The 25229-nt window shown below is 38.9% G+C and overlaps 1 protein-coding gene across 5 annotated transcripts in view; it reads left to right on the top strand.

Annotated features, from left to right (window-relative positions):
- Window positions 1–25229, top strand: part of SIPA1L2 (signal induced proliferation associated 1 like 2) — a 231467-nt gene that overhangs the window by 140639 nt on the left and 65599 nt on the right. For all 5 annotated transcript variants that reach the window (XM_007989805.3, XM_037986029.2, XM_007989806.3 and 2 more), the window contains exons 5-8: window positions 5395–5569; window positions 9648–9751; window positions 18212–18369; window positions 23852–24428. In XM_007989805.3, the coding sequence (XP_007987996.3) occupies window positions 5395–5569; window positions 9648–9751; window positions 18212–18369; window positions 23852–24428 (1014 nt within the window). The remainder of the gene's footprint in view (window positions 1–5394; window positions 5570–9647; window positions 9752–18211; window positions 18370–23851; window positions 24429–25229) is intronic.

Here is a 25229-nt window from a genome sequence, read left to right as displayed (position 1 = left end):
AACATACATGAACAATATATGAAACAGTTGATGAAAACATGTTATGGCAGGATAGAGAGGATACATCGGGGTGGGTTGAAAGTGCTCAGAGTTCGGGCAGGCTTGATGAGAAGAATAGCATTCCTTTGCATGTTGTAAGACAGTTGGTGTAAAGAACTTGCCATCCATGTGGTAGGTAGTTCTTGATCCCTTTGTAGGATATGTCGGTTCTCCCTTTAAAATATATCACTGTCCCACAGAGCGGGCGCGTGGTGGGTGAGGCATTTATTTGGTCCCCGAGGCTGCTCTAGAAAGTTTTACAGATCGTTCGTATTCCCCAGAAGCCCTCAGGGCTCTGCCGCTGCCACTATCTAGGGCTGCGTTTACCAAGCAGTGAAAGGAGGCATCATGGCAGCTGCAAGTTGACTGATGGAACCATCAGTCTGTATCCTCATGAGCCTGTCTTAGGCATCAGTGAATGTGGCTACCTTTCTTCTACCAGAATAATCTTCCTAAAATACAGCTCTGATCATGCCACATCCTAATGGAAAACTTTCGATGGCCCCCTATTGCCGTCTGAATCAAGTGCAAGCTCCTTTGGAATTTTGTCGGTGTAGTCAGATAGGTCTAGAAGCCAGGCAGTTGTAAAAACCAGGCATTCTAAGTATTTTTACTGAACACCTATTTACAGTCTGATGTCAACGAATGAATTTAGAAAATTGGATTCTGCTTTGATAAAACCACTGCATTTCATATCTCTAGTAGTAGTTCATGGGTTTTTCTTTAGATTTTATATTCGTTTGACTTTGGTATACTTTCTTAATGGTGTTCAAACTTAAGCACAAGATGGCATTTTAACTCCCTAAAACTCTTAATGGTATCAGATTTCCCATTATACATGAGGAAAACATATTGTTCATATTCATCTCTAAAAGAGATTGGGCAGCTTTTTTTTAGCATCCCAGTTTCTAAAGAATCCTTACAAATCGCCACTAACCTGTTAGGGTGGTGGAGAGTTTATTCCAAGCGGTGCTGTTTCTTTATTCATTTTCCTAATAGTAAATCTTCTCAGGAAGGGATGAGCCAATTTTGTTATTGTTCTAAGGGTTCGTTAATCTTGAAAATATATTTAAAATACAACCTAATTATGGGCCGGGTGTGGTAGCTCATGCTTGTAATCCCAGCACTTTGGGAGGCCGAGGTGGGTGGATCATTTGAGGTCAGGAGTTCGAGACCAGCCTGGCCAGCATGGTGAAAACCCATTTCTACTAAGTATACAAAAATCAGCCGGGTGTGGTGGTAGGCACCTGTAATCTCAGCTACTAGGGAGGCTGAGGCATGAGAATCGCTTGAACCGGGAGGCGGAGGTTGCAGTGAGCCAGGATTGCACCACTGCACTCCAGCCTGGGCAACAGAGCGAGACTCTGTCTCAAAAAAATTGTGTGTGTGTGTGTAACCTCATTACGTATATTGTTAGTTTCTGCTCTTTTGTAGTTTGCAAACCATCCTGGTTTGTCATGTAGCCACTGAGTATATGTGCTCTGTACAAGACAGGTTTCAGAAGTAGGAGATTCTGTGGGTGTTTAGATCATTCCTTCTGTTCCTTCAGTTTGGTTAGATGTTTTGAGGAGGAAGACTTGAACACTATGGGGAATTTTCAGGAAAGTAAATATTAAACAAGACCTTGATGGTTTTGCTACTTTATCTGCATAATTTCACTTCTCCAGTTGTAAACTCCCATTTTTCCTTTTTAAAAAGACTATCCCAATGTATTTAATAGGTAAACTCATAAAATTATGGAGGTTGACTGTAAACAAAGTGTTATTTAGATGAATTATGACAGCTCACTATCTTAGAATATTATGAAATCCTTAACAGAGTTATTAATTGGTTCTTAAGGCCAACTGCCCGATTCCCCTCTTGTCCTCTCACCCCAGATGTGTACGTTTACTCAAATATCAGATTTGTTTCAACCGAAGTCAAGCAGGTCTAAATAAATGAGACTACATGCTTAGAACAAGTAGGCTGAATCAGGAGAATGGAGGGGAAGGGATTTATTGCACACTCAAATATATGCTCTAGACAATTCTGAGGCTTGGTTTTTTTCTCACCTTCATTTGAATGTAAATTTTCTTGTCAATAATAACAAAGCTTCTGGCCTTGGAAATAGAGCAGCCAGTTCTTATCCTGTCTCAGAAAGAAAATGGGACGTGGGTTGGATCCTCTGCTGTCTAGGCAGTGTGTATGTGTGTCCAGCTGTCAGCACTGAAGCCATAGGGAATTTTGACAAGTGAATATTTTTAGTTTGCAGCAGTGCTTGTGTCCAAATGCAAGCCTAGTTCTATCCCGGGACTATGGGACTGCCACAGCTCTTACCAGATCCATCAAATAAAGGTTGCTGCAGTAGACTTAAGTATTAGGCTTAGCTTGAGGTTTAACGAAGCCTCGGTCTGAGAGAATGAGGAATGTTAGTGTACGGAATCTGGAGTCCCTCGTTTACTTTATATTATGATGGAGCTGAAGAAGTATGTTGCTAGTTTTCTGATATACCCCCGGAGTATTTAGTAGTTGATACCACATTTCAGTTGTTTTCCAGGTTTCTGAAAGAGACTCTGGTGAGAGAGATATCTTTACTGAACATTTCATTCTGTTTCATTATTGATTTCATTATTGTTTTACTGGAATCACCTTTGTTGTAAACAAGCTACAGTTCTTTACTGTGATGCACTGGAGATATTTCTGTCTCCTAAGTTTCACCTGGCAAACTGGTCAAAAGTAGGCATGACTGGCAAATACCTGTGAGTGGTAAACTTGTGCCATGCCATGTGTGTAGCAAGATGTTTTCTTTGGAGTCAGAGTATGGCAGCTGTCCTAAGACGCTTGAGGGCCTTGAAATCTGCTTTAGTCACATCCACTGATTCCCATGGGCCCAAGAGCTTCTTAGATGGAAATGCAAATCCTGTTCTAGATCCTGTTAGGATCTAGACACAGGCTGGTGTGTCCGATGGCTGGGAAGAGAGGGATGTGAAGTTGACAGTACAACAGTCAGTAATGAGGTCTCATGAAATGTCAGTTGTCCAGTTGCTTGGCCTTTGCCTGAATGAGAGTTCACAGAAATAGCAAGCCCACAAGACTCTCTGAGTCAGAGAGGAAGTGTGCCAGGTTGGTGACGGCTCTGCTTGGCATACCGTGCACACCCTGGGCTCCCAAACAGCTCTATTCCGGGACTCCCCATTCAAGAGCTGGATGGGAGAAGAGAAGAGGAAGGGGTTTCCTCCTGGAGATGCCAGAGCAGACTGAGGCAAGCTGCCTTTGTGTCCTGGGGCAATGGAGACAAAGATGGCCTTCAGATGATGTGGCACATGGCACTGGCAGTGGTCTCAGATAAGCAGCAGGTAAAGGAGCAGAGGATGGGCAAACAGGGACAGCAGCCACCAGGGCAGAGTGACCTCCGAGGCTGAGGATGATGGTGCAGCAATTCTACTGGGTGCAGAGGAAGCAGGGGTCATTGAGATGCACAGGCATTGGAGTGAGTGAGTATTCTGCGGTATTAATGGTGGACTCTAATTACAGCCAGGGCCAAATAACTGGGGAGCTGAAATCCTCCTCTCACAGCGAAAGAGACATCAACTAACATCGTTGCCCATGATGGGACGTGGTCATTTTCAGGCCACATTTTAGTATTCTTATAGATTCCAACAATCACAGATGTCACCAACATCTGTGTAATAATTGGTAATCACAGTAGTTTCTCTGATGCACTTTAAGATCCTGAAATGTCTTGAGTCACTCAGGAGCAAATAATGTTTACAATAAAATGAGGTTGGGCATTTTTATTGTACTTAATATTTTTTGAAGATGATTGTCTGTTCTCAGTAAATGTGGTATCTCATTGATTTAGATAATTGAGTTGATCAGAAACAGTGATTCCTCAATCTCTGGGTGAATAGAAATTTTTCTTCTTGATCCTGTAGTAGCTCAATAAATTCATAATGTTTGGTATCGAGTAGTATACGCACACCGTCTCATATCCCCACACTCAAGGTGCAGATCATTTTCCTCGCTGTGCAGTTGGGGATCTGGCCTTGACAGGGTCCCAAGGCCCATGAACTGCAATGCCATAGCATCTATCAGTGTAGGTAGCTGATTCAGTCAGATTGTAAACAGGTGATATTTCCTTTTATAGTCTCTCAGCACTTAGTCGAGATCCGAATACATTCAGGATATATGGGTAGTTGACTCTACCTGCTCAACTCTTAAGTTTATCCAGCATGCAGTAAATGTTTCCTGATGTCTGCTAAGGTCACCCAGGCAGATGTCGCATGCCTTTCTTGCATAGTATGTTGTCATTAGGGTAATAATATGGAAGAGACTGCTGTCATCACTTTGCTGCTCAAGGGAAATGAGTATCATTTTGCCTTATTTTACTAAGAGAGTCAGCTATGAATTTTGATTAAAGGCTCTATTTTACAGCTTGATAATAAAAGTGAACAGTGTTATGGATTGATGTCTTTCGGGAATTGGCAATGTCTGATAATCTGTCAGCCTTTCAGGCTCAGATTGCTGGTAGTAAGATTAAGAGCTCTGATTGCGTGAGTGAGAAGTAGTTCCTCTTTGAGGGACATAAGAAAGGTATAAAAATGCCTCCAGTTTCTTACTGGCCTTGGGAGGAAGTCCCATGGCTTCCAGCATGAACGTGGCATTGACTGTAAGATAGGATTACAGCAGGAGCTCCTCAATTGCTATTAGATTCTTTGTGGTACACTGTATATTTAGCAGATGTTTTCAAGATAGTAAAAAATGTAACAAATGAATATAATCGTATAGCCAGAGTTTTTTTTTTATGGCAACAAAACATTTTAATGTTTATATACATATATCACAATTTCCATTGGAATTTCTACCCTTACCAGACCTTAATTTGGTTTGTTTTTTCCTTATAGTCTTACATATTTACAAGAAATACATAAAATTCAAATAAAGAAGTAAAAGGTATTACTAGAGAGAGAAACTTTTAAAAGTTTGTAGCCTTTTTTTCTTTCCAACTTAGAAGATCATCCTAATTACTATATGAAGTGTATAAGATTAAGTATTTCCACAGTTCTATTTTTAAGTAGATGCTTGAACCTTGACTTCCTATCCGTTTTGGAAACCTGGCAAATCCCACATGGCCGTAGCCGTACATTTAATTTGTTAGGGTTTCTGACATGTCTCCAGCTATATTCTGGGGTTTCTGGGTTATTATTTGGAGCATCTCACACAGTGGCAGTTGCCTACTCTTTTGCTTATTCACTCATGGGAATTGTTCTGGCATGCTGTCCTAGAACAATTCTCAGCTTCTGTAGTTTTAATTTTACTGGAAGTTAGCTTGTCTGATATGCTTTGCCAAGTAATTATATTTCTCCCCCATTTCAGCTGAGCTTTCAGCACAAGATCGGGATCCTTTATTGCAAGGCAGGCCAGAGCACGGAGGAAGAGATGTATAACAATGAGACGGCGGGACCAGCATTTGAAGAATTCCTTGATCTTCTGGGCCAGAGAGTCCGACTGAAAGGATTTAGTAAATATCGAGCTCAGCTGGACAATAAGAGTAAGTTTAATGTTGGTGTGTGTGCACATTTTTAATTCTCCAAAGGCAGGCATGCTGCGTAAATCCAAGTAAGTGATCACATGCCCTCCTGTTCCCGACCCCAGAAGCAGCCTAGAAAGCTTATTTGGAATAGACTTTAGATTTCCTCAGATGAACAAAGGAAACACATTTCTCAAGAGGTATATGCTTCACGTTGTAAGCTCAAAGGGTCAATTATTTTTCCTTTGTAACACCAGCAGAGAGATTCCCCAGTGTTTCATGAAGAATTGTTCAATATTTTCTTCTTTCTTTTACCCTAACCTCTTCGATTATACCCTTATTTCAGTATACCAAGGATGAGCACTGCGTTTATTTCTAAGAGACAAAATATTAACACATCCATTCATGCTGTGTTATTGGGCTTATTTTGTTCATTTCTAGATTTATGATGTTAACCAGGGAGGTGGAGCAGTGGTTAAAAAGCGAATGCATCTTCACACAATATCTCTTTATAACAGACTTGCACATGTACCCCCTGGATCTAAAATTAAAAAAAAAAAAAAAAAAAAAGAACAAAAGACTGATGCATCTTATTTTTCAAGGATTTTATTTAGGTCCCCTTGAGTGGGGCACCTACTAGCTGTACAGTGACAGATTGACTGGCCAATCCAAAACATGGGCTTTATGCCCTCCTAGGATGCATGGATTTGTCTAATATCTACACATAGATAATCATGTTTCTCCTGATGTCTATAAGTTCTATATATTTTATCTTTGTGCTGTTATTTAGTTGCTATGAGTATCTGAAATACCAGGCAGAGTAATTTGATGTATATTGGAAAATTCTGCTTATTATCAAACAAGTGCTTGCTCTTTGAGTGAAAAGAGATGAACAGAGAGTCTAAACTTGGAGGATCTGAAGGAGCTTCTTTACACGACTCCTAGAAGGAATGGTGACGTGGAAGTTTTCTGTGTGGGAGCGTCAGGGTGTGGCCGAGCTGCGATTGGAGCCAAGGTGGCCTAATGCCATGTCTTCCTGCCTTCTGTTCTCCTTAGTCGCCAAGCCCTGTCCCTAAGTCTACTCAACTTGGGACTATCACTGATGTTCCATCTGGATGAGGGTGGCACCTATAGTCAGTTCTGTTGTTAGACCTGTTTTTGAAAGTAGCAGTTACAGGATAGTTCACAAGCCCCTGCGATGGTATAAACTCACACATGGGGCCCCTAGTTGTCCCTTGCACACGCCAGGGCTGGAGCTGGACTGTTAATATGTATAATGCCCATGCCTCAGAAATAATTCATAGTACCCAAAATGTGAATATCCATATATTTTAAGAAAGACAAATGAGATCTTCTCTGATTTCCTTTTTTTTTTTCCCGAACTCTTCTTTTCCGTAAAGAACCATTCACCCGCTAGAGATGCTGATATTCTGTCCTTAAGGATATCCCTCCAGGAAAACCACTGCTGATGTGAACTATTACTGTGATTGTGTGTCGTCTATCTTCAGTGAATTGGATTGAGAAAACATTTAAAGAATTTCTGATCTGTGTCGTCTGTAAAACTACAACATAGATAATCCAAATATTTTCCTACATATAGAATTTACATTGGTTTTACATTTTTATGACGTAGGCCTTATCTTTGATACATTGCAGATGTAGTATTAAGCACCTTAGCTCAAGGAGATGAGAACATAACAACTGGAGTTTGATGTGTTGACTTTAATAATAAATCTGTAAGTTATTTTCATGAGCAAGGCATTCTGTGAGATGCGAAGAAGTCTGATGTTCTTTTAGTAGAGAGGAGATATGTAAGAATTAGGTATGGGAGAATGGTCAGATAAAATTACGTCTTTTGAGGAACAGACAAATTAAAATCTTCCTTCTAGAATTTGGGGGACTTGAGTTCTAGTTAGAACTCTGTCTGCCCATAAAACTTAGGTCAAATCTGGGCCTCAGATTCCTCACAAGGAAAGCTCAGGATGTTGGGCTAGAATATCTGGGATTTCCCTTTCAGCTCTAAAATGGGTTGTTTCTCTCTTGAACATAAAATGAAATGGGATAGGAACATAGAGGATTTGAGCCACTAAGATGCTCTGTTCACTAGAGGAGAGTACAGAATCCCAGCCATGAAAAGCCTTTATTGAGCTAGGTGCAGAGAATAATAAAACTGATAGCCTGTATCCCTTTTTGAACAGAAATATTTATAGCAAACCCCAGAACAACAAGCCTTGTTAGTGTATATTCTCCATTATCTGACTGATATTTGACATAAAAACTTTCAGAATATTTAATTTTAGAAATTCCTCTTTTAGTATGGCTTGAGATAGACAAATTATTATCACATTTTAAGAAGTAGTTCCCCCACTCTCCACGCCCCGGCCAGTACATCTTTCTTTCTTCCTTGCAATTTCCTAAATCTGAAACCTAATATCAGTCAGCATTTCTCTTTCCGAATTTGAACTACCCCGATAGCGGTGTTGTGATGGGTGTCACTGAACACACCAGGCCCTCTCATCATCCAGCCTTTGGTTTTGTCATCAGTGAGTCCATTGTTCATGGAAGGAGCATCCATCCTGCCGTGGGACTGTGCTGGCTCACATCCAGAGCCACGTTCACTGTCAAGGTTCCGAGCCAAGAGAATTAAAATGGAATGTTGCTTTCTAAGAAGTCCTTTGAAAATAACAAATGTGTGTTTAATGAGTAGTTAAAAGGAATTTTTTTTTTAAATTTTGGGACTGATTTATATATAACTTTTTAGATGAATATTCTCTCTGTCCATCTGTAAGTTAATTTATTGGTAACTATAAGTAAACACTAAGTATTCACCTTATTCATGAAAATGCCTTTTATGAATGACTTCAGAGCATCTAAGATCTCTATGAGATATTTCTTCTAGAGCGTTTTCAGGTCTGTTTCTGAATTGGATATAAATGTTGGAAAGAAAGACATACTACAGGGTTCAGAAAGAAAATATTAAGTCCATGAAGGTTGAATGGTTGCGTGTTTTTAAAGTAAAAATTTAGATTTTTAGATTAAAAAAAGATTAAGATGACTACATAGAGGTTTCCCCAACAAACACAATGGAATAAATGCTGTTAGCAACATTGTTTCTTGTTGCTTAAAAAGTAAAGAAATAAGACTATGTATAGATCAAGAATTGACAAAGAAATTGAATGCCATTTACATTTTCCTTTTTGTTTATCTTTTTGTCTTCATTATCCATATGCAAAAAGTCATTCAGGAATTTAGTCCAAAATTACTTCATTATTTTATAGTCAGCAGGTTAGTTTCAGTGTGTGGAAGTCTCAGTCTGAGATACTCTTATTGATAATACAGATGGAATTTGAATTTTCAAAGAATCATTCTCCTTTTCAAAAGATGAATAGTTTTATGATTAATAGGGGTTCAAATGTCATAGTTTTTTAACATATGTGTCACTGGATAATATACTGTAAATGATCACATTCATTCTCCATATTCTTCATTCACGTGATGTATCACCATACTTCCTGTTGAAAGGAGAAAAAAATTAATTACATTCAGGGAAAGACATATTCTAAATAACATTTTTTGTTTTCATTTCCATATTCAATCAATCTTATTTCATTTTTCTGGGTTCTGGAAGATGAAGTGCCCAAGAATAACTGAGAATTAACTGTGAAACACACACACACGCACACATGCACACATGGATGTGGCCAGGCCATCTGCCAGTTTGTCACACCCTTCAGATAATTGCACCCAGACCTGCACCAGCTTCTCCTCCACTGCTCACCTATGCACTTAGTGGCAAAAGCACTTCGCTTTCAGTGGATCACCTAAATCCACACTGTGAGGGCGAGAACAGAGAAGAAAAGCGAAGAAACTGAAGGTGCAGTAGAGAGTGGTGAGAAGGAAAGGAGCCCCTCAGTCCGCAGTCCTGGAGCGGGAGGTGGTAGTAACAGTGCTTGGTGACAGCTGATGGGCAGTGTCCAGATTCTGGTTGGGTGGAGCTTGGTGTTTTTGTTTTTCGTTTTTGCAACAATAACCTTTTAAATATTAAAGCACTAATTTTGTAGTGGCTTACCTTGCTTCTGTAATTCACCTTTGTTTTCAGCTGATTCCACGGGCACGCACTCTCTCTATACCACATACAAAGACTACGAACTCATGTTCCACGTGTCAACCCTGCTTCCCTACATGCCCAACAACAGACAACAGGTATGTCCTCCCCAGCCTGGAGCTTTTTACCCTGAGTATGGAATCTGAGGTGGGCCCACGATGATACTGATGCATTTAGAACTTGCAAAGAATCAGTGAGGGTTTTTCTTGAATAGCATTAATCATCTTTGACTCTTTGATCATTTGGGATTATTTGGGTTTTAAAGGGCATATTGTTGCACTTTTTTCTTATAAAACTTAGAAACTCTTCTGCACTCAGATTTATTGCTTGCTAGGCAAAATCTTTTCTTAAGAGAAACTTGTCTCAACTATGTTAATTACGAAAAGGCCAACCATATGGACCTGACCTCGGTTTTTGCATATGGGTAAATAGCTTATTTATAGAGAATACTCTTTGCAGTTGTTACTGGTGCTGTTTTCAGCTGTTCCTCTCCTTTTCGTTTTTGTTGTTTTAAATGGATTTACTGGTCAAAATTTCTTGACCCTTTTAAAGAGAAAAAAATCAGAGTGCATCCTGCTCTGAATATAGCCACTCAGTAAGAATTAAGAACCTTTGAAAACTTGAACGATGCATAAATCATTATAAAATAATTTACTTTTTGGTATAACTGTAAAATTGGTCGAGCAAGGTTTTTTTTACAAAGATTACTAGAAATTATGGCCATTTTTATCTTATGCTAGAAATATTTGAAATGCTTTGTCTACTGTGAGCTTGAGAAGACTTGGAGGATCACTTGAGATAGGAAAGGACCTACGTTTGGGATAGAGGATCTATGGGATATAGCTAAGGCTCCATTTCACATCTTGTTTAGAATCTTCTGGGCTCTGCCCATGGTAAGCTAAAGATTTTTTGAAGAATATTGACTGCTTGAGTTTCTGAAGATTTGTTTACAGAAAGGTTTGTGAATTACTGGGATCTTATAACTGATTCATTGCCATAATTTAATTTTAGGGATTTGATTGTGTTTAGGTTAAATCCAGAGTTAAAGTTTGTTTTCACATTTAGGAGATAGTTCTGGATGTCACTTAACTGATACTCCTTTGCTCTAAATATATTAAAGTACCAAGGGCTACGTAGGAATTGCTCAATAGGTATTTGTCAAATGAGTGAAATTTAATTGTCACAGAGAATTTTTCTTTTTTTAAAAACACTCATAAAAGTGTATATATATTTAGTCTAATTCTGCATTTTTTTCCCAAAGAGGAAACCAACCAACTACCTCCTCTTCTCCCATCACTAGTTGGAAGAAGCACCTTAGCCTAAGATCCTCCACCTAGGATGAGAAAGCAGGCTCCTGGTCCCCAGTCTCTTCTCATAGTAATTGCTAGCTGAGTTTTCTTGCCATTTTCCATCTTGTGCTTATCTCAATCTCTTGTCCTTTCTGAATTTTCTAGTGTTTTCTAATAATCATAGTTCTTCCTACCACCTTCAAAAAATCTGTCTCTAGATTTGCACATCTGTGTATTTTTAAAGATAGACTTAAAATCACTAGATCACATGTATGTATTTTTGTATATTTTAACCTAAGGGATTTTAGCTCTCAAAAATTTATTTGCAATAATGCCAAACAGATTCACTGGATCTTAAGAGGCTTAATTTAGACCAGGACAGTTGTCCAGCAAATACTTGTGAATCATTCAGTAATTAAACTCTGTGGGAGTTGTTGCTCAGAAAACCGATAGGGCTTACTCAAGCCAAGAAAATCTGTCAGTACTTTAGCAGAAATAGAGCCAGTGACTTTTGACCCCCGTCATCGAGTATTCAAACCACAAAGCCCTTCCAGTTCCCTAATTACTTGAGTCATTGGACTTCAGGCTGAATTGGCCCTGGCATTTCACATGTGGCAACCTCCAGAGGTTTGAAGTCTTTGCTTTTACCAGAACTCAAAACTGGCTTTCCCACCCCCTTTCACTGAAGAGTAATCAAAATCTGTAGGCATTAGAGTTTTGTGTACCTGACTTCATTTCACTGAAACTAGCCTTGAAAAAATGTGCACGCAAAAATCAGGATAGCAAAGCAGTGAAAGTGTAGATGCAACTGGGGGGTAGAGGAGCATGCGTGTGTGTTAAAATTCCCCAACTGGAAAGTAAAAGAAAAGTCCCTGTAAGTTGAGGCTATACGTTATAAACTCGTGAAAGCTGGGATTTGTATCTGTTTTGTTCCCTGAAGTGTCCCTGTGTGCCCGGAACAGTATCCAGAACATGGTAAGAAGTCAACAAACATTTGTTGAATGATTAATGAATGAATGACTGAACCTTTCTTAGGGATAGAGAATTAGGCAAATTAATACATGTAAAGCACTTAAAATAGTTCAGGCATGGAACTAAGTTTTAGTTGTTATTCTTTTATAATTCATTAGATATCGAGCCACTCATATTTTGGATGACTTAATTTGCGTTTTATTTTCCTGTATCCAGTCCTAAAGATCTATTATGAAAAACTAAGATTCTGAATGGTTAAGAAAGTGAGAGACTAAATTTATCAATTATTTCAGAAAATTATTCTTTGACATTTTAATATTTTGCAATCACAGGTTGTCATCAGAATGTTCTGTTGGTGGATAAGTAATGCCACTTGCAATCTTGGGACATGTATTTTCCAAATTTGTTATGAGTTGTATTGACTCCATTTCTCTCACCCTCCCCATCCATGCCCACAAATTATGTTAATACCAAAGGCAGAAATGTCTGAAATGACCAGCTGGGTTCATGAGTGCAATTTGAAGCCACAGGACTTAGCAAAGTTAACTGGCCCCTACATGAGTTATGCCTGTAACCTTGGCTGCTTACACTACAGTTTGTGACCATTGAACTGGTCCAGACTCGTCCACATCAGATCTAATTTCTTGTGTTCCTTCTTGTAATAAATCAAGCTGGATGCTGATTCCAGGATGTATTAAAAGTCTTCAGAGAGTTTACCACAGTTGCAAAAGAGCTTTAATCTTTGGAATGGTCTCTGACTCTTGCGTAGAAAAACTCAGTAGACCAAAAGAATGATAAGAAACCCTGCTCTTGGAGTTATTTTCTCTCTTCAAAAGTTGAGTCCTGCAAGTCTCTCTGCATGTGTCTGGCAGTCCTTCCACTTTTCCCAGGGCTGTCTCCCCTGTGTGCTGTCCTTCTGCTTGCCCTGGAGACAAGTCATGGTTAAGCCGTCGTGGGATGTCATCAATGGGAAGAACTTCACAAATTAGCTTTAAACTTCACTTTGGCAAAGAAATTCTTTCTTCAAAGTAGGCATATAAAGTAGAGGTGCCTCAGTGCCTGGCACACAGTAACCTATTTCTTTTTTAATGTATGCGTAACATTTTAGCCGCTCTGTTGTGAAGGGGTACCTGTTGCCTTATGGAGGTGTCTAATGAGTAAGACCAAGCCCCTAGGTTTCTGAGATGCTAATTAAAGGATACTGGTCTTATTCTAGTAATGGGCTTGACACCACAGAGGTAATGATGTTACATTTGGTCTAAGCCTGGAGCCATTTTCTCCATAGTAGATAGGCTGATTGTAAGCTCCTGCCTTAAAGAGTTTGCGTACTTCCTTAAGTCCCTAGTCGGTGTTACAAAGGACTCATGTGAATACTGGAACAACCTGCCTCACTAAGTGCTATGAACCCTTGGGTCCTGACTATACTTGGGTTCACCTATGCATAATACTGTAGAATATTTTGGGAGGATAAAATGCTTATTTAGTTTTCCATGAGTAGCTTTATTCCCAGACCCCTAAGTAGGAGCATATACTTATACTACATCACAAAGATCGTTTAGGTGAGGGTTGGTATTGCCTAGTGTCAGAAAGAAGAAAGAGATATTTATATCTGCACAATCCTGTTACCATCTTTACTTTGTTATGAAGTCATTACAAATCTGCATTCTTAGATTATTTTGTTTCTTCATTTGCAAAGTGTTCATTTCTTAACTCATTTGTACATTTACTCTTGTTATTGGTAAAATATCATGATTATGTGAAATGGTAAATCAGTAACAAATCCTTCAAACATTAATTAAATGTAATATCCTCTTCTTGCCTGTCAGAAGTAAGAACAGTTCACTAACATTCACTTTTTTGCAGGAACTGGGCAAGACTTTTCTTTCTTTTGTATTTATGTAGTAAGGTGTATAAGTTGCCCTTCCTTAATTATTATTTAGAATGCTTTTCTTTTTTTTTTTTTTTTTTTTTTTTTTTTGAGATAGTGTCTCGCTCTGTCGCCCCGGCTGGAGTACAGTGGCCGGATCTCAGCTCACTGCAAGTTCCACCTCCCGGGTTCACGCCATTCTCCTGCCTCAGCCTCCCAAGTAGCTGGGACTACAGGCGCCCGCCACCTCGCCTGGCTATTTTTTTTTTGTATTTTTTAGTAGAGACGGGGTTTCACCGTGTTAGCCAGGATGGTCTTGATCTCCTGACCTCGTGATCCGCCTGTCTCGGCCTCCCAAAGTACTGGGATTACAGGCTTGAGCCACCGCGCCCAGCTAGAATGCTTTTCTACATTAACTTTTTCCGGAGGAAACTCTATACGTCTCTTAGAAATCAAGGCATAATTCTAACCACTGGTGCAAACTCTTGAGGATAGTGTATGTGAGGGGATATGTGTGTTTATGTACATGCATGTGTACGTATAAGTGCAAAATTAGGGCCATCTCCCTAAAGGAGGAAAAGCCAGCCCTCCGGGTGAAGGGGAAGGAAGAGCTTTCCAGGTAAGAGATTAGGAACTGCAAAGTTCCTTGGGTGGGAATCAGTTGTCCTGTAGGAGGGACAAGATGCTGTGTAGATGGTAAGGAGCAGGTGATGAGGTCAGAGTGGTAGGAAGGGATCAGTCATGTCAGAGGAGTCTTTGTCAGCCCCCTTTTTAGTAACAGGATTTAGATTCAAACCCAAGGACCAGGATTGAGAACCTGTGATTGCTTTCTTAGAGTATATGGATTTGCTTCTTTCTAAAGACCTTCTCTGGAGACCTGCCTTCTCCAACTTCAGATGACCTTCCTCTTCTCTGACTCTTACGAGCTTCTGAATCATATCCTGACTGTTCTCTTTCGTGTTGTACAGCCTGCTTTCCCCCAGCATTAGGTGCAAAACAGTTTGTTTCTGTCTTACTGGGTTAAAAAAATAATAATTTAACAAATGAGCTCGTATACATAGAAGCCAGCAGATACTATCTCATTCAGCTTTCAGTTTTCATCCAAGTGTGCTATCTGATACTTATTTTCACTTCCTGGTTTTTTCCTTCTCAGTTTGCTTTTTGAGTTTTTTCCTCTCATTAAATTTTCTTTTTTTTTTTTTTTTTTTTTTTTTTTACTGATATATCATATTGTACGTATTTTGGGGTTACATGCTGTATTTTGAAACCTGCATACAATGTGTATTGATCACATCAGGGTAATTGGCATATCTATCACCACAAACACTTATCTTTGTGTTGAGAGCATTTCAAATTTTTTTTGCAGCTATTTTGAAATACACAATAAGTTGCTGTTAATGATAGTTTCCCTAGTGTACTGTCGAATAATTAGAACTTACTCCTTCTATCTTACTGTATTTTTGCACTAAGTTAAAACTGGTCTTGTGAGATCCCGGTTTGTTTAAGGAACTGACACTAAACCTACGGCCGTATATGGTATTTCTGTAGCATCTGTATGCTTTTGCCATGGAATTGGGTGAAGACTCACATTTTCTCTTTCCTTGTCATAACAAGAGCTTATTCCTGTTTCACAGCTGGAATCAAGCGTTAGAAATTTAGTAGAAATGACTATGTAAATTTATCTGATACAATATTTATTAACTCACTGTTGCAGTTGAAAGCACTAATAAGTTGGTTCTCTTGACATTACTGAAAATTGTAATTAGCTTTACATACCTGGAAAGAAGTTGGCCCCAGAAGATGTCATTCCTGTAATTCCCTCAAACAAATAGTGCCATCCGGTTTTGCCAGGCTGCGTTGGTTTCTGGTTTGCCATCCCTTTTCCCAGTTTACAGACTCTGATTGTATAGAATTTCACTGACCAGTTAGAAAAAAGCATAAACTACTAAAGAAAACATTTGCCTTTAAGAAGTTTAAGAAATTACTTATTTCATGTTTGACGAAGTCCTAAAACAGAAAAATGAATAGTATTTCTGTTAATTTTCCAGATTATTTTCTTAATCTCTGAAACAAATTCAAGCATCCTACTAATGGATAGTGTTCATTTTTCTTATTTTATTCTCCTTCAAAGAGCTTTAGATTTTACCTTTCCTAATGACTCTTCTTGTTTCCTCTCCCAATGGTTTATTTTTTTCCTACAAAGTGCATTATGTGGCCACAGCTAAATTAACTAGACTTTTAAAAACATTTTTTTGGCCCATTTTACAAAGCAAAAGAATGTGTCTAGAAAGGGACAACAGTGCTTTGGCATGTTGTCAAGGTAACCAGACTTTAGCTTGTGCTTTAACTTGTGCTTTAAATAGTCCTGTGGTGAAGTAGAGAATCAGACCCAACATCTTCCTTTAGGAGGAAAAGAAATTGGAATAACTGTCCAATTTGCTGTTGCAGTCTTAACAGCCACGAAGCACTGACTAACAAGGCCCTCCCTGCACCCTGTGTTTAATTGACAGGGCTGGCCAACATGAAGCCACACTGGCAGTCACTCAGGAGGTAGGAGGTGCCGAACTCACTGCCTGGCCTTGGCCAAAGTGAGCTCCATCTTTTGACAGTCTGAGAATTCCTGTGTTTCAAGGGCATTGAATAAAGGAGAGTGTGAACTGCTGTGTTTTGTAGTCTACAAATACATTGAACACAATGATGGGCATATTTTTAAAAACTATTCCTGATTTTTCCTTGTCTTATTACAATACATATGAATCATGTATTTCAATTTTGGGAGAAAGGAGCAAAGAATATCCTTGCCAAATATAGTTTTCACTGATTATATACATGCATTTGAAATGGCACATTTTAAATATCTAGCAAACTTCTTTAAAACCACATTTTTAAATGAGGTGGCTCATTGGGTCTGTATTATGATGTATTAATATATGTTTCCAAACTTCACTCAGACAGTAAGATGATTTTTGTGTGTTTATAACTTTGACCATGGGGATTTAAGTAGGAATTTTTCAGCATATGAATCAGCAGTTTAACTGGCCTGTAGAAAACTCTGAAAGAATGAACATTTCATTCCCACTTTTCCAGGCCTTTTATCATGCTAAATCACACAAGTCAGGGACCTGACAATGAAATCCTTTTTGTATCTGGGTTTAAAAGGCTTTAAAAGTTGAACTTAATGGTCTTTACGTGGAATATGCGCTGTAGGTGCCAAATAAATTTAAGGGTAAAGTCGTGGTCTTTCATATTGCTAGTGAAAAGAGGTTTACTATCTGAGATTGTCACATTCCAGCAATGACATCACCAAGTTGTGTAAGGATTGTTTTATGTATTAAAACTGAAGATCACAAACTTTGAGAGCTCAGATCTATGCCTTCATTTGCATAAGCTGACAGAGTGCCTTTATGTGGATTTATGGGCATGTGTTCATAGGAAGGAAGTGGTCACAATTTTAATGCATGATGTGATGTGTCAGTAAATGTATATTTGGATTATTTATTTGTTAAACAAATGCGTATTGGGTACCTCCTTTGCCTGGCACACCATTAGAAACTAGGAAACCGAAAGTCAGTAGGACACTTCTGTGCCCTCATGAAGGTTATGACCTGATGCAGAAGAAGTAAACCAACCGTTAGAAGACCGTGCAACAACCAGTGTAATAGAAATAGGCCTGGGAAATAGGAAGTTTCTTTCAGATGAGGTGGGATCTACAGAGACAGCTGCATTGTCTGGGAGAAACCTGGAGTGAAGGGGGCATTCTTGGCAGAAAGAACATCAAAAGTAAAGGCATTGTTCAAGTGTTAACTACTCTGAGCGTCATTCCCCCTGCCAGATTTATGATTTATAAAATTATGAACGATTGGGCTTCTGATTATTAATCCAGTGGAATTCTGTGTTTCTGAGTTACATTTTAAATGGCCAGGGTTCAGTTAATTGGTTTGTATTATTGCCCACCAAAATGACAGTGTTCTGTATTTTTGTTGCAAAAATGCATGTTACTGTGGGAGTACAGGCTAGAAGCTGAGGCCTGCCGGTATGATAGTGTAGGACCTTTCAGCAAACCTGTACCCTCTCTTGGACTTCATCTTCCAGAGCTTAACCTACAATCTTTTTTAAAGCATTGTGAGGTCTGAAGTGCTATTATTTTAGGGGTTTTAAAAAAAGGAACTGGATAAAGACAAAAAAGAGAGAGAGTACAAATTGAATTTTAAAATAAAAGAGATAAATATTTAGGCTTTTCTTACCGTGGGTCTTTTGGATGAAGCCCATTTTGCTTTTTCTATGCCAAATTTAGGAGCACTAACTTCCAAAGAATGACTGTGCTTTTTTAAAATCACTCCTTCAAGTTGAAAGATGAGCGAATTGCATATATTTATATATTTTGTTTTAAAGAAAAACTTGTTTGTAACTCTTCACTTTCTTGACCACAGCTACTGAGGAAAAGGCACATAGGAAATGACATCGTGACCATCGTCTTCCAGGAGCCTGGGGCACTTCCTTTTACTCCAAAAAGCATCCGGTCTCACTTTCAGCATGTCTTTGTCATAGTCAAAGTGCATAATCCATGTACCGAAAATGTGTGTTATAGGTGAGTCAGTACTCCCTGATCTGTCATTCTCCTAGGTTTATTTCAACAGGGCATCTTTTCCCAAAAGTATCTTTGTTTGCCAATTATTATTTCCAACTTCGTGATTTTCTAATTACTGAGACACTTTCTGTAAGAAATAATTGCCTTCTTCCCATTTTTCCCCCTTGAAAAAGTGAAATGCCTAGCACTTTCAAATGGTGGATTACACGTTTCCTCTGTTTTTTCCTAAAAACTTCAGCCAGAACCAATAGCTTAATTGGTATCCTCCTCTGAGTTGGATGAAGTGGCTAGTTAAGTGCTTATCTAGGAGAAGTAAGTATTGTGGCAGTAAAACATTTCTTTTCATCAAAGATCTTGGATCTTTGCAGGGCTGGTGAAACAAGGAGTTGACACTTGGGTGACTTCAAAAGGGCACATCCATGCCTTGGAATCCCAAGACTGACTCTGACAAGGCCTGCTTTTCTGCTTAACTGCTACTCCCAGACTCTGTGTTAGGAAATAACTGCAGCCAAGTGATCATATCATGTGGGGTATTGGTAAAACAATGGGTCTTTGACCGAGTTTGAAACCAGCTTTACCACTTATCATAGGGCTTTGTGTGACTTATTTTATTTTTCTTAGCATTTGATTCCTCATCTTAAAATTGAAGATAATGGTAATGATAGTACCTACTTCAGTATGTGGTTATGATGAATAGATAGCTTAAATTATGTAAAACACCTATTAGAGTTCCTGGAATTCATCCAAGGTTATTTTCATTTATCATCTTAAAACAGTAGTTGCCAATTCAGCTGCCCACTGGGCCTAGTTCAGAGACATGACTATTCCTTGTAAGAAAGTGAAGACTACAGAGCTTACTGCCTAAAGGCAAAAGAGAAATTAGTCTCTCTGTGAGAAGTTGCCAATTTACATCCCACCCTACAGATGCCCAAGACATCTTAGAACAAAATCTGAAAACCAGCAGTTCTTACCCTGAATTTTACCTCCCAGTCACCGTGTTAAACATAGCCCTAGTCTATGGCTCTACTGTGCTGTGTTCTAATGCAGTACACCTGACATCTCTGTATTCTCCTCCAGAGTCATTCTTACACACATCTGGGTTTAAGACCACTGGCCTAAATGCTCAGAACTACTTTTTAAAAGTGATATTTGAAAGAATATAGTATCTACTCTATACAAATGATAGGCTTCAAATAGATAGTATTGGTACAAACCTGGTGAGTTAGCCTTTTTTCCTGGGAGCTCATCCAGCGAATGGTAATTCTGAAGAGTAAAATGAACCTTACTAATGGGTTGGGAAAACTGAAATATAAGGCTTTATTGTATTGTATTTGGTGTTATTTTATGGGTAGCTATCTTTAGGTCAAATCAAGTATTTTAAATTACTTGCTATCTTTAGGCTTATATCATGAGGTAGTTCATTAGCAGGAAAAATTGTAAAGATAGGCAATACTTGTTCAGTTTATTTCTTTTAGGTTTTCTGGTTTTAATTAAACAACTGAGTTGTTTAATTAAATATTTTTGAATCTAATTAAATGTTTTGAATGTATTTAATGTTTTTGAAAACACCACAGAGATATCTTACATATAAACAAAGTACATCGCATTTTTTCTGTGATAAAGATAGCATATGCCAATCATTCAGAGATGGAGTGATTAGTTTTTAAGAAATCACATTGCTGTTACTAAATTAACCTTTGCTAATGAGATTCAAATGTAACATCAGTTCAGGTGCCTACATTTTTGGAAGTGCCTCATGAGCTTCGTTGATCTTGCTTAAAAACATCGCTAGTATTTCTTGAACAATCAATAATAATCTTGAGTAATCCTGTAGTCACATGAATTCCATAACATTTTATGAAACTGTCCTTACTCTGTCTCGTGGAATAAGGTTGGCATGCCCACATTTTCTAAAAACACCTTATTGATCTGTTTCATGTGATACTCCTCGAAATATTCCAATGGAGAAATAAATGTATTAAAATAATTTCCAAGGAAATGATATAGTCCAGCTCGACAGCTTTCTTAAATTTTGCTGTGTCCTAATCCAGGGTGGCAAGCTCCCGTGAAAGCTGTTTTTCTCCTGAGCTTTGTGCGGGTGTTGAGTGGCAGTGTATTCTTGCTAACGTGGACCCCCAGTACCAACGCCAATTCATAGGCCTTACAGCTGTCAGAAGGGGCTGCGCGGTTGAGATCACCTCCTCTATTGAAAAGTGTGCAGCCTGTCAGGTGTACCTGCCTGAGCAGAAGACCACACTCCCACCCTACAGAGGGAGTCAGGCCTCCCCCATGAGCTCAGCAGAATGCTCAAGCAGTTATGCTGGGTCCACTGGAACTAGGAGAAATGAGGCGACACACCCAAAGCCTCACGAAACATCTCGCTTTTAGCCTGAAAATATTTAAAAAGCAGACATGACAAAGTGCCTATTTCTTTATAAAAGACTTTTTAATTTGTAGCCAATGTTAAGCTGACTTTGAGAGATTTATGTTTTTATGTGCTTTCCAAGATAAACTCTTTACAAAATGCTCAGTAACAGAATGAGAATAGGCTTGGTAGCTAACAGTGAATTAAAGGTGGAGAGGTATCTATAGAAAATGATGACTGCCATTTTTAAGAAAATTTAATATGTAACATCTTCTGACAAAAATTAGGTGACAGGCTTAAATCATTTATTAAAACAACTATGATAGTAATAGTGACAGTAACAGCAACAATTCGGGTAATAAAAGCTTTACATGCATTATTTTCTATCATCGTTACAGTGGGCTTTTGGGTATGATACTACTTTACCCTCCATTTTACAGATGAGGGCAGTGGGGCACTGAGGGATTATGTCGTTAGCTCAGTCACTCAGGAGGTGGTAGAGCTGGATTCCCATTACCTGACTCCAGTTTGCTCCTCGCACCTTTCTTTATTGTCCTTTGGCCAGCAGGCATTATTGAAACGCTTTCATCTGCATATTAAGGAATGCTTATCTTTCTATGTTTGCTTTTGCTGGAGGAGCCTTAAATATCTAAGGCCCCTAAATCATTAATAAATGCTATTGAATCATTTGAGTGAAATAAGGAGCTCTGATACAAGTTCTCGTTTCCACACATTGGAAATTATCTGAATCTGGCAAAAGAATATTTCTTCTGAACTTGACTCTATTTGGAATGTTAAGGATCATATGAGCTTTTGTAATCAAGGATTTCTAATTGATTCCCATACCCAGAATATCGTAATCATGGAATAGCCATGCTTACATTCTGCTGCTTTTCTTGTACAACTTTGAGATGTGCAAGAATACAGTTTATTGAACAAGAATATGGCATACATTGTAGAAAGAATCTCCAAGTAGATATTAGGGTCTATAACTGGATACAAGAAGAATTTCTCTAATACATAATGGAGTCACCATGTCTCTCTTATTCACTATGTGACACCACAGTGGAGCATATTTAGATATAAGAAATTTCCCCTGACATTGTAGCTTAAGTACATACAAGCTGCAGTCAGAGAGTAGCATGAGATCTACAGAGTTAATGCGGAGAAGTAATGCACTAGAGTGCCAGATGACATTTGGCTGCCTCAGCATTCCATGGGTAAAATACTGCTAGAAATCTGTACTCATTGTTGGAAGAGAGAACCAAATTTCGGAGCAGTGATACACTGGTTTATCGTACCCAATATTTGCAGGGCTGGTTGCAGTGCACAGAGAGGCCCTTTGAGCTCATTGACAGTGTAGAGAAGAGAGGCCACAGGGTATGGTTAGACTAATCACAAGTTCAAACAGGAGCTTTAGGACCACTCTCTCAGAGTTAACATGGGGGACTGTAAGGGATAGATTAATTCCCAGTCTAGAATGGCCATCCTGAGGATGGTGGTGAGGGGAAAATGGGCCACACATGATGTAGATCCCTGGCAGCGTCAACCTCTGTGATGTTTTTAAGGACCTTCCCTTCATTTAAGGACATAAGTCAAGTTCCCACACACACATACCCTCTGGTGTAGTACGTATACTACCGTAAAGCACCACCAGGTGCTATTCATGAGTTTGGTGTATCAGTCCCAAAGCAAAGCAGTCATTCCTTCCCTTTCATATTGGTGAAGGCCCATCTAGCCAGCTGTCTGTCTTGCCGCTACAGGTAATTAACGCTGCTGAAGAGATTGCAGATTAAAGCACAAGTGAGAGAGCCTGCAATTTTTCTAAAGTCTAACAAACCACATTTCAGAAGAGGAGTTTGCATCTGACAGAACAAATTTGGATGGAATGTTTTTTTTCCTTAATTTACTTTTTTTAGAATTTTCCACAATGATGAAAACAAAACAAAGATTGCTTCCTTTCTTTACTCCAACATCAGCCTGGGCAGATGTGGGATTGGTACGGATTCTTGGTCTGTGGTAGCTACTCAGTAATTGGGGTGCTCTCAATGCTGCCAGTGATACCGGATCCATTCATTCACTCACTCGTCTTAATCCTTCCTTTGTGAATTCATTAGTCCACTCTATAATTTATCTTATTCAGAAAAGGATATGAGATAACTAAAGCAACTCTCTGATGTGGGGGAGCGTTACTGGTTTTAATAGATTAAGATGCTCATTATTAACACTATGCATTTGATCTCTTCAGTCCCTGAGTTCTCTTAAAACTTTGCTCCCATAAAACCTTCATTTAGATTTTCAAAGTGTAACCAAGTGAGCATTTCCTTTAAAAAAGTGACACTTAAAATTTTTGGCCTTTGTAAGTATGATGACTCTGTCCCATGTCACTGAATCCCTTGCAGCTAACTTGGGCTAATTACACTTTGGTCAGAAGCGTTACTGTTTTTCCCTGTGATAACCAGCCCACAGAGTTATAGAGTGTCAACCTGCTGATTCCACATGCTATGGATGTGTTACCCCCATATTAGTTTGGTAGCACTGCTGTACTAATACCACAGGCTAGGTGGCTTAAGCTGCAGACTTTTGTTTTCTCAGAGTTGTGGAGGCTGGAAGTCTAAGATCGAGGTGTCAGCAAGGGTTGGTTTCTCCTGAGGCCTCTCCCCTTGGCTTATGGATGGCCGTCTTTTCCTTGTGTCTTCACATGGTCTTCTTTCTGTGTGCATACATCCCTGCTATCTCTTTATAAGCCCAAATTTTCTCGTCTTATAAGGACACCAGTCTGTTGGATTAGGGCCCACCCTAATGGCTTCACTGTAACTCAGTCACCTTCTTAAGGATCCTTTCTCCAGATAGCGTCACATTCCCAGGAACTATGGGTTATCTTGTCAAGATGTGGATTTTGAGAGGGACAGAATTCAGCCCATTACACCTCCTGTCTACTAAGTTTAAAACATTTTGCTTAAACAGCAACAAACCCTGGGTATCTAGAAATTAGGAGAACAAGAGCCTGCAGAATAGACCAGTTAAGTTGAAAGTGTGTATATATGCCAAATTCGGAAAGATACACGTTATGGTATCATAGCTTATCTCATTTTGTTTCCGTTTTTACTTCCTCAGTGTTGGAGTTTCCAGATCAAAAGATGTGCCACCATTTGGCCCACCGATTCCCAAAGGTGTAACTTTTCCAAAGTCAGCCGTGTTCCGGGACTTCCTTTTAGCCAAAGTAATCAACGCAGAGAATGCAGCCCATAAATCGGAAAAGTTTCGAGCAATGGCCACTCGAACGAGGCAAGAGTACTTGAAAGATCTGGCGGAGAACTTTGTCACAACTGCCACTGTGGATACCTCTGTGAAGTTCAGCTTCATTACACTGGGTGCAAAGAAAAAGGAGAAAGTAAAGCCAAGGAAGGATGCCCACTTGTTCAGCATTGGAGCCATCATGTGGCATGTGATAGCACGGGACTTCGGCCAGTCTGCTGACATTGAATGTCTTCTCGGGATTTCCAATGAGTTCATCATGTTGATTGAAAAGGATTCCAAGAATGTTGTATTTAACTGTTCCTGCCGGGATGTTATTGGGTGGACATCTGGATTAATGAGTATCAAAGTGTTTTATGAAAGAGGCGAATGTGTCCTTCTGTCCTCGGTAGACAACTGTGCTGAAGATATCAGGGAAATTGTTCAGCGATTAGTAGTAAGTACATGTTTTATATTTTCCCTTATGTTTTCAATTCCAGATTCAAAATAACTTTCACTGGGGAAATCCTACCATGATTATAGCAATTAGGGAATGTATTACTATTTCTTACAGATACAGAGCTTAATTTCAAATGCTGGGTCCTTTTGAGTTGTTGAATACATGAACAGTGGAGAAGCAACCATCATAAATTGATTGGAAGAGTTAAGCCAACCTGCAAAAGAGAACATTGAGATGTATTTTAGTAGCATTTGAAGGAAAAACAGAATTATCTGGGTAGAATGTCTATTTATGGAGGCTGACATAACATACCTTCCCAGTGGGTAATTAACAGCAGAATTGCTGTTGAGTGTATGAGTGATGAGTCCTATTTGCAGTTCAACCCTGCATGTTTATACAGCAGGTATTTTTGTGTAATGTGCCAGATTAAATATATTATTAATCTTAGAGCCACCGTTTCTTAAGGAAGTTTTTCAGAATTACACATTAATTTAGAAAGGCTTTTAAAAAGTCAGACCTAAAAAAGATTTTCGTGTATGTGATTTTTAGTGCAAAACCCTTATATTTTATCCATGGTGTTCAGTAGTCATATTTCTGCTCCCAATTTTAACAAAGTAAGAATTAGATTTTAGTTTGAGCATATAAAATAAAGTAGTAAGAATACATCAAACTATTTCCAGTTTTTATTTTTGGTAATATAAGAAAAAAACATGCTTTGACAGTAGAATTTCTTGTATGTATATCTTCCCCCAAAAGGGATTTTTTTTTTTTTTTTAATTAGAAAAGGTTTAGTTCACT

This window comes from Chlorocebus sabaeus, chromosome 25, assembly GCF_047675955.1.
Source record: "Chlorocebus sabaeus isolate Y175 chromosome 25, mChlSab1.0.hap1, whole genome shotgun sequence".
Taxonomy (NCBI): Eukaryota; Metazoa; Chordata; class Mammalia; order Primates; family Cercopithecidae; genus Chlorocebus; species Chlorocebus sabaeus.
This window is presented reverse-complemented; position numbering and strand designations above follow the sequence as displayed.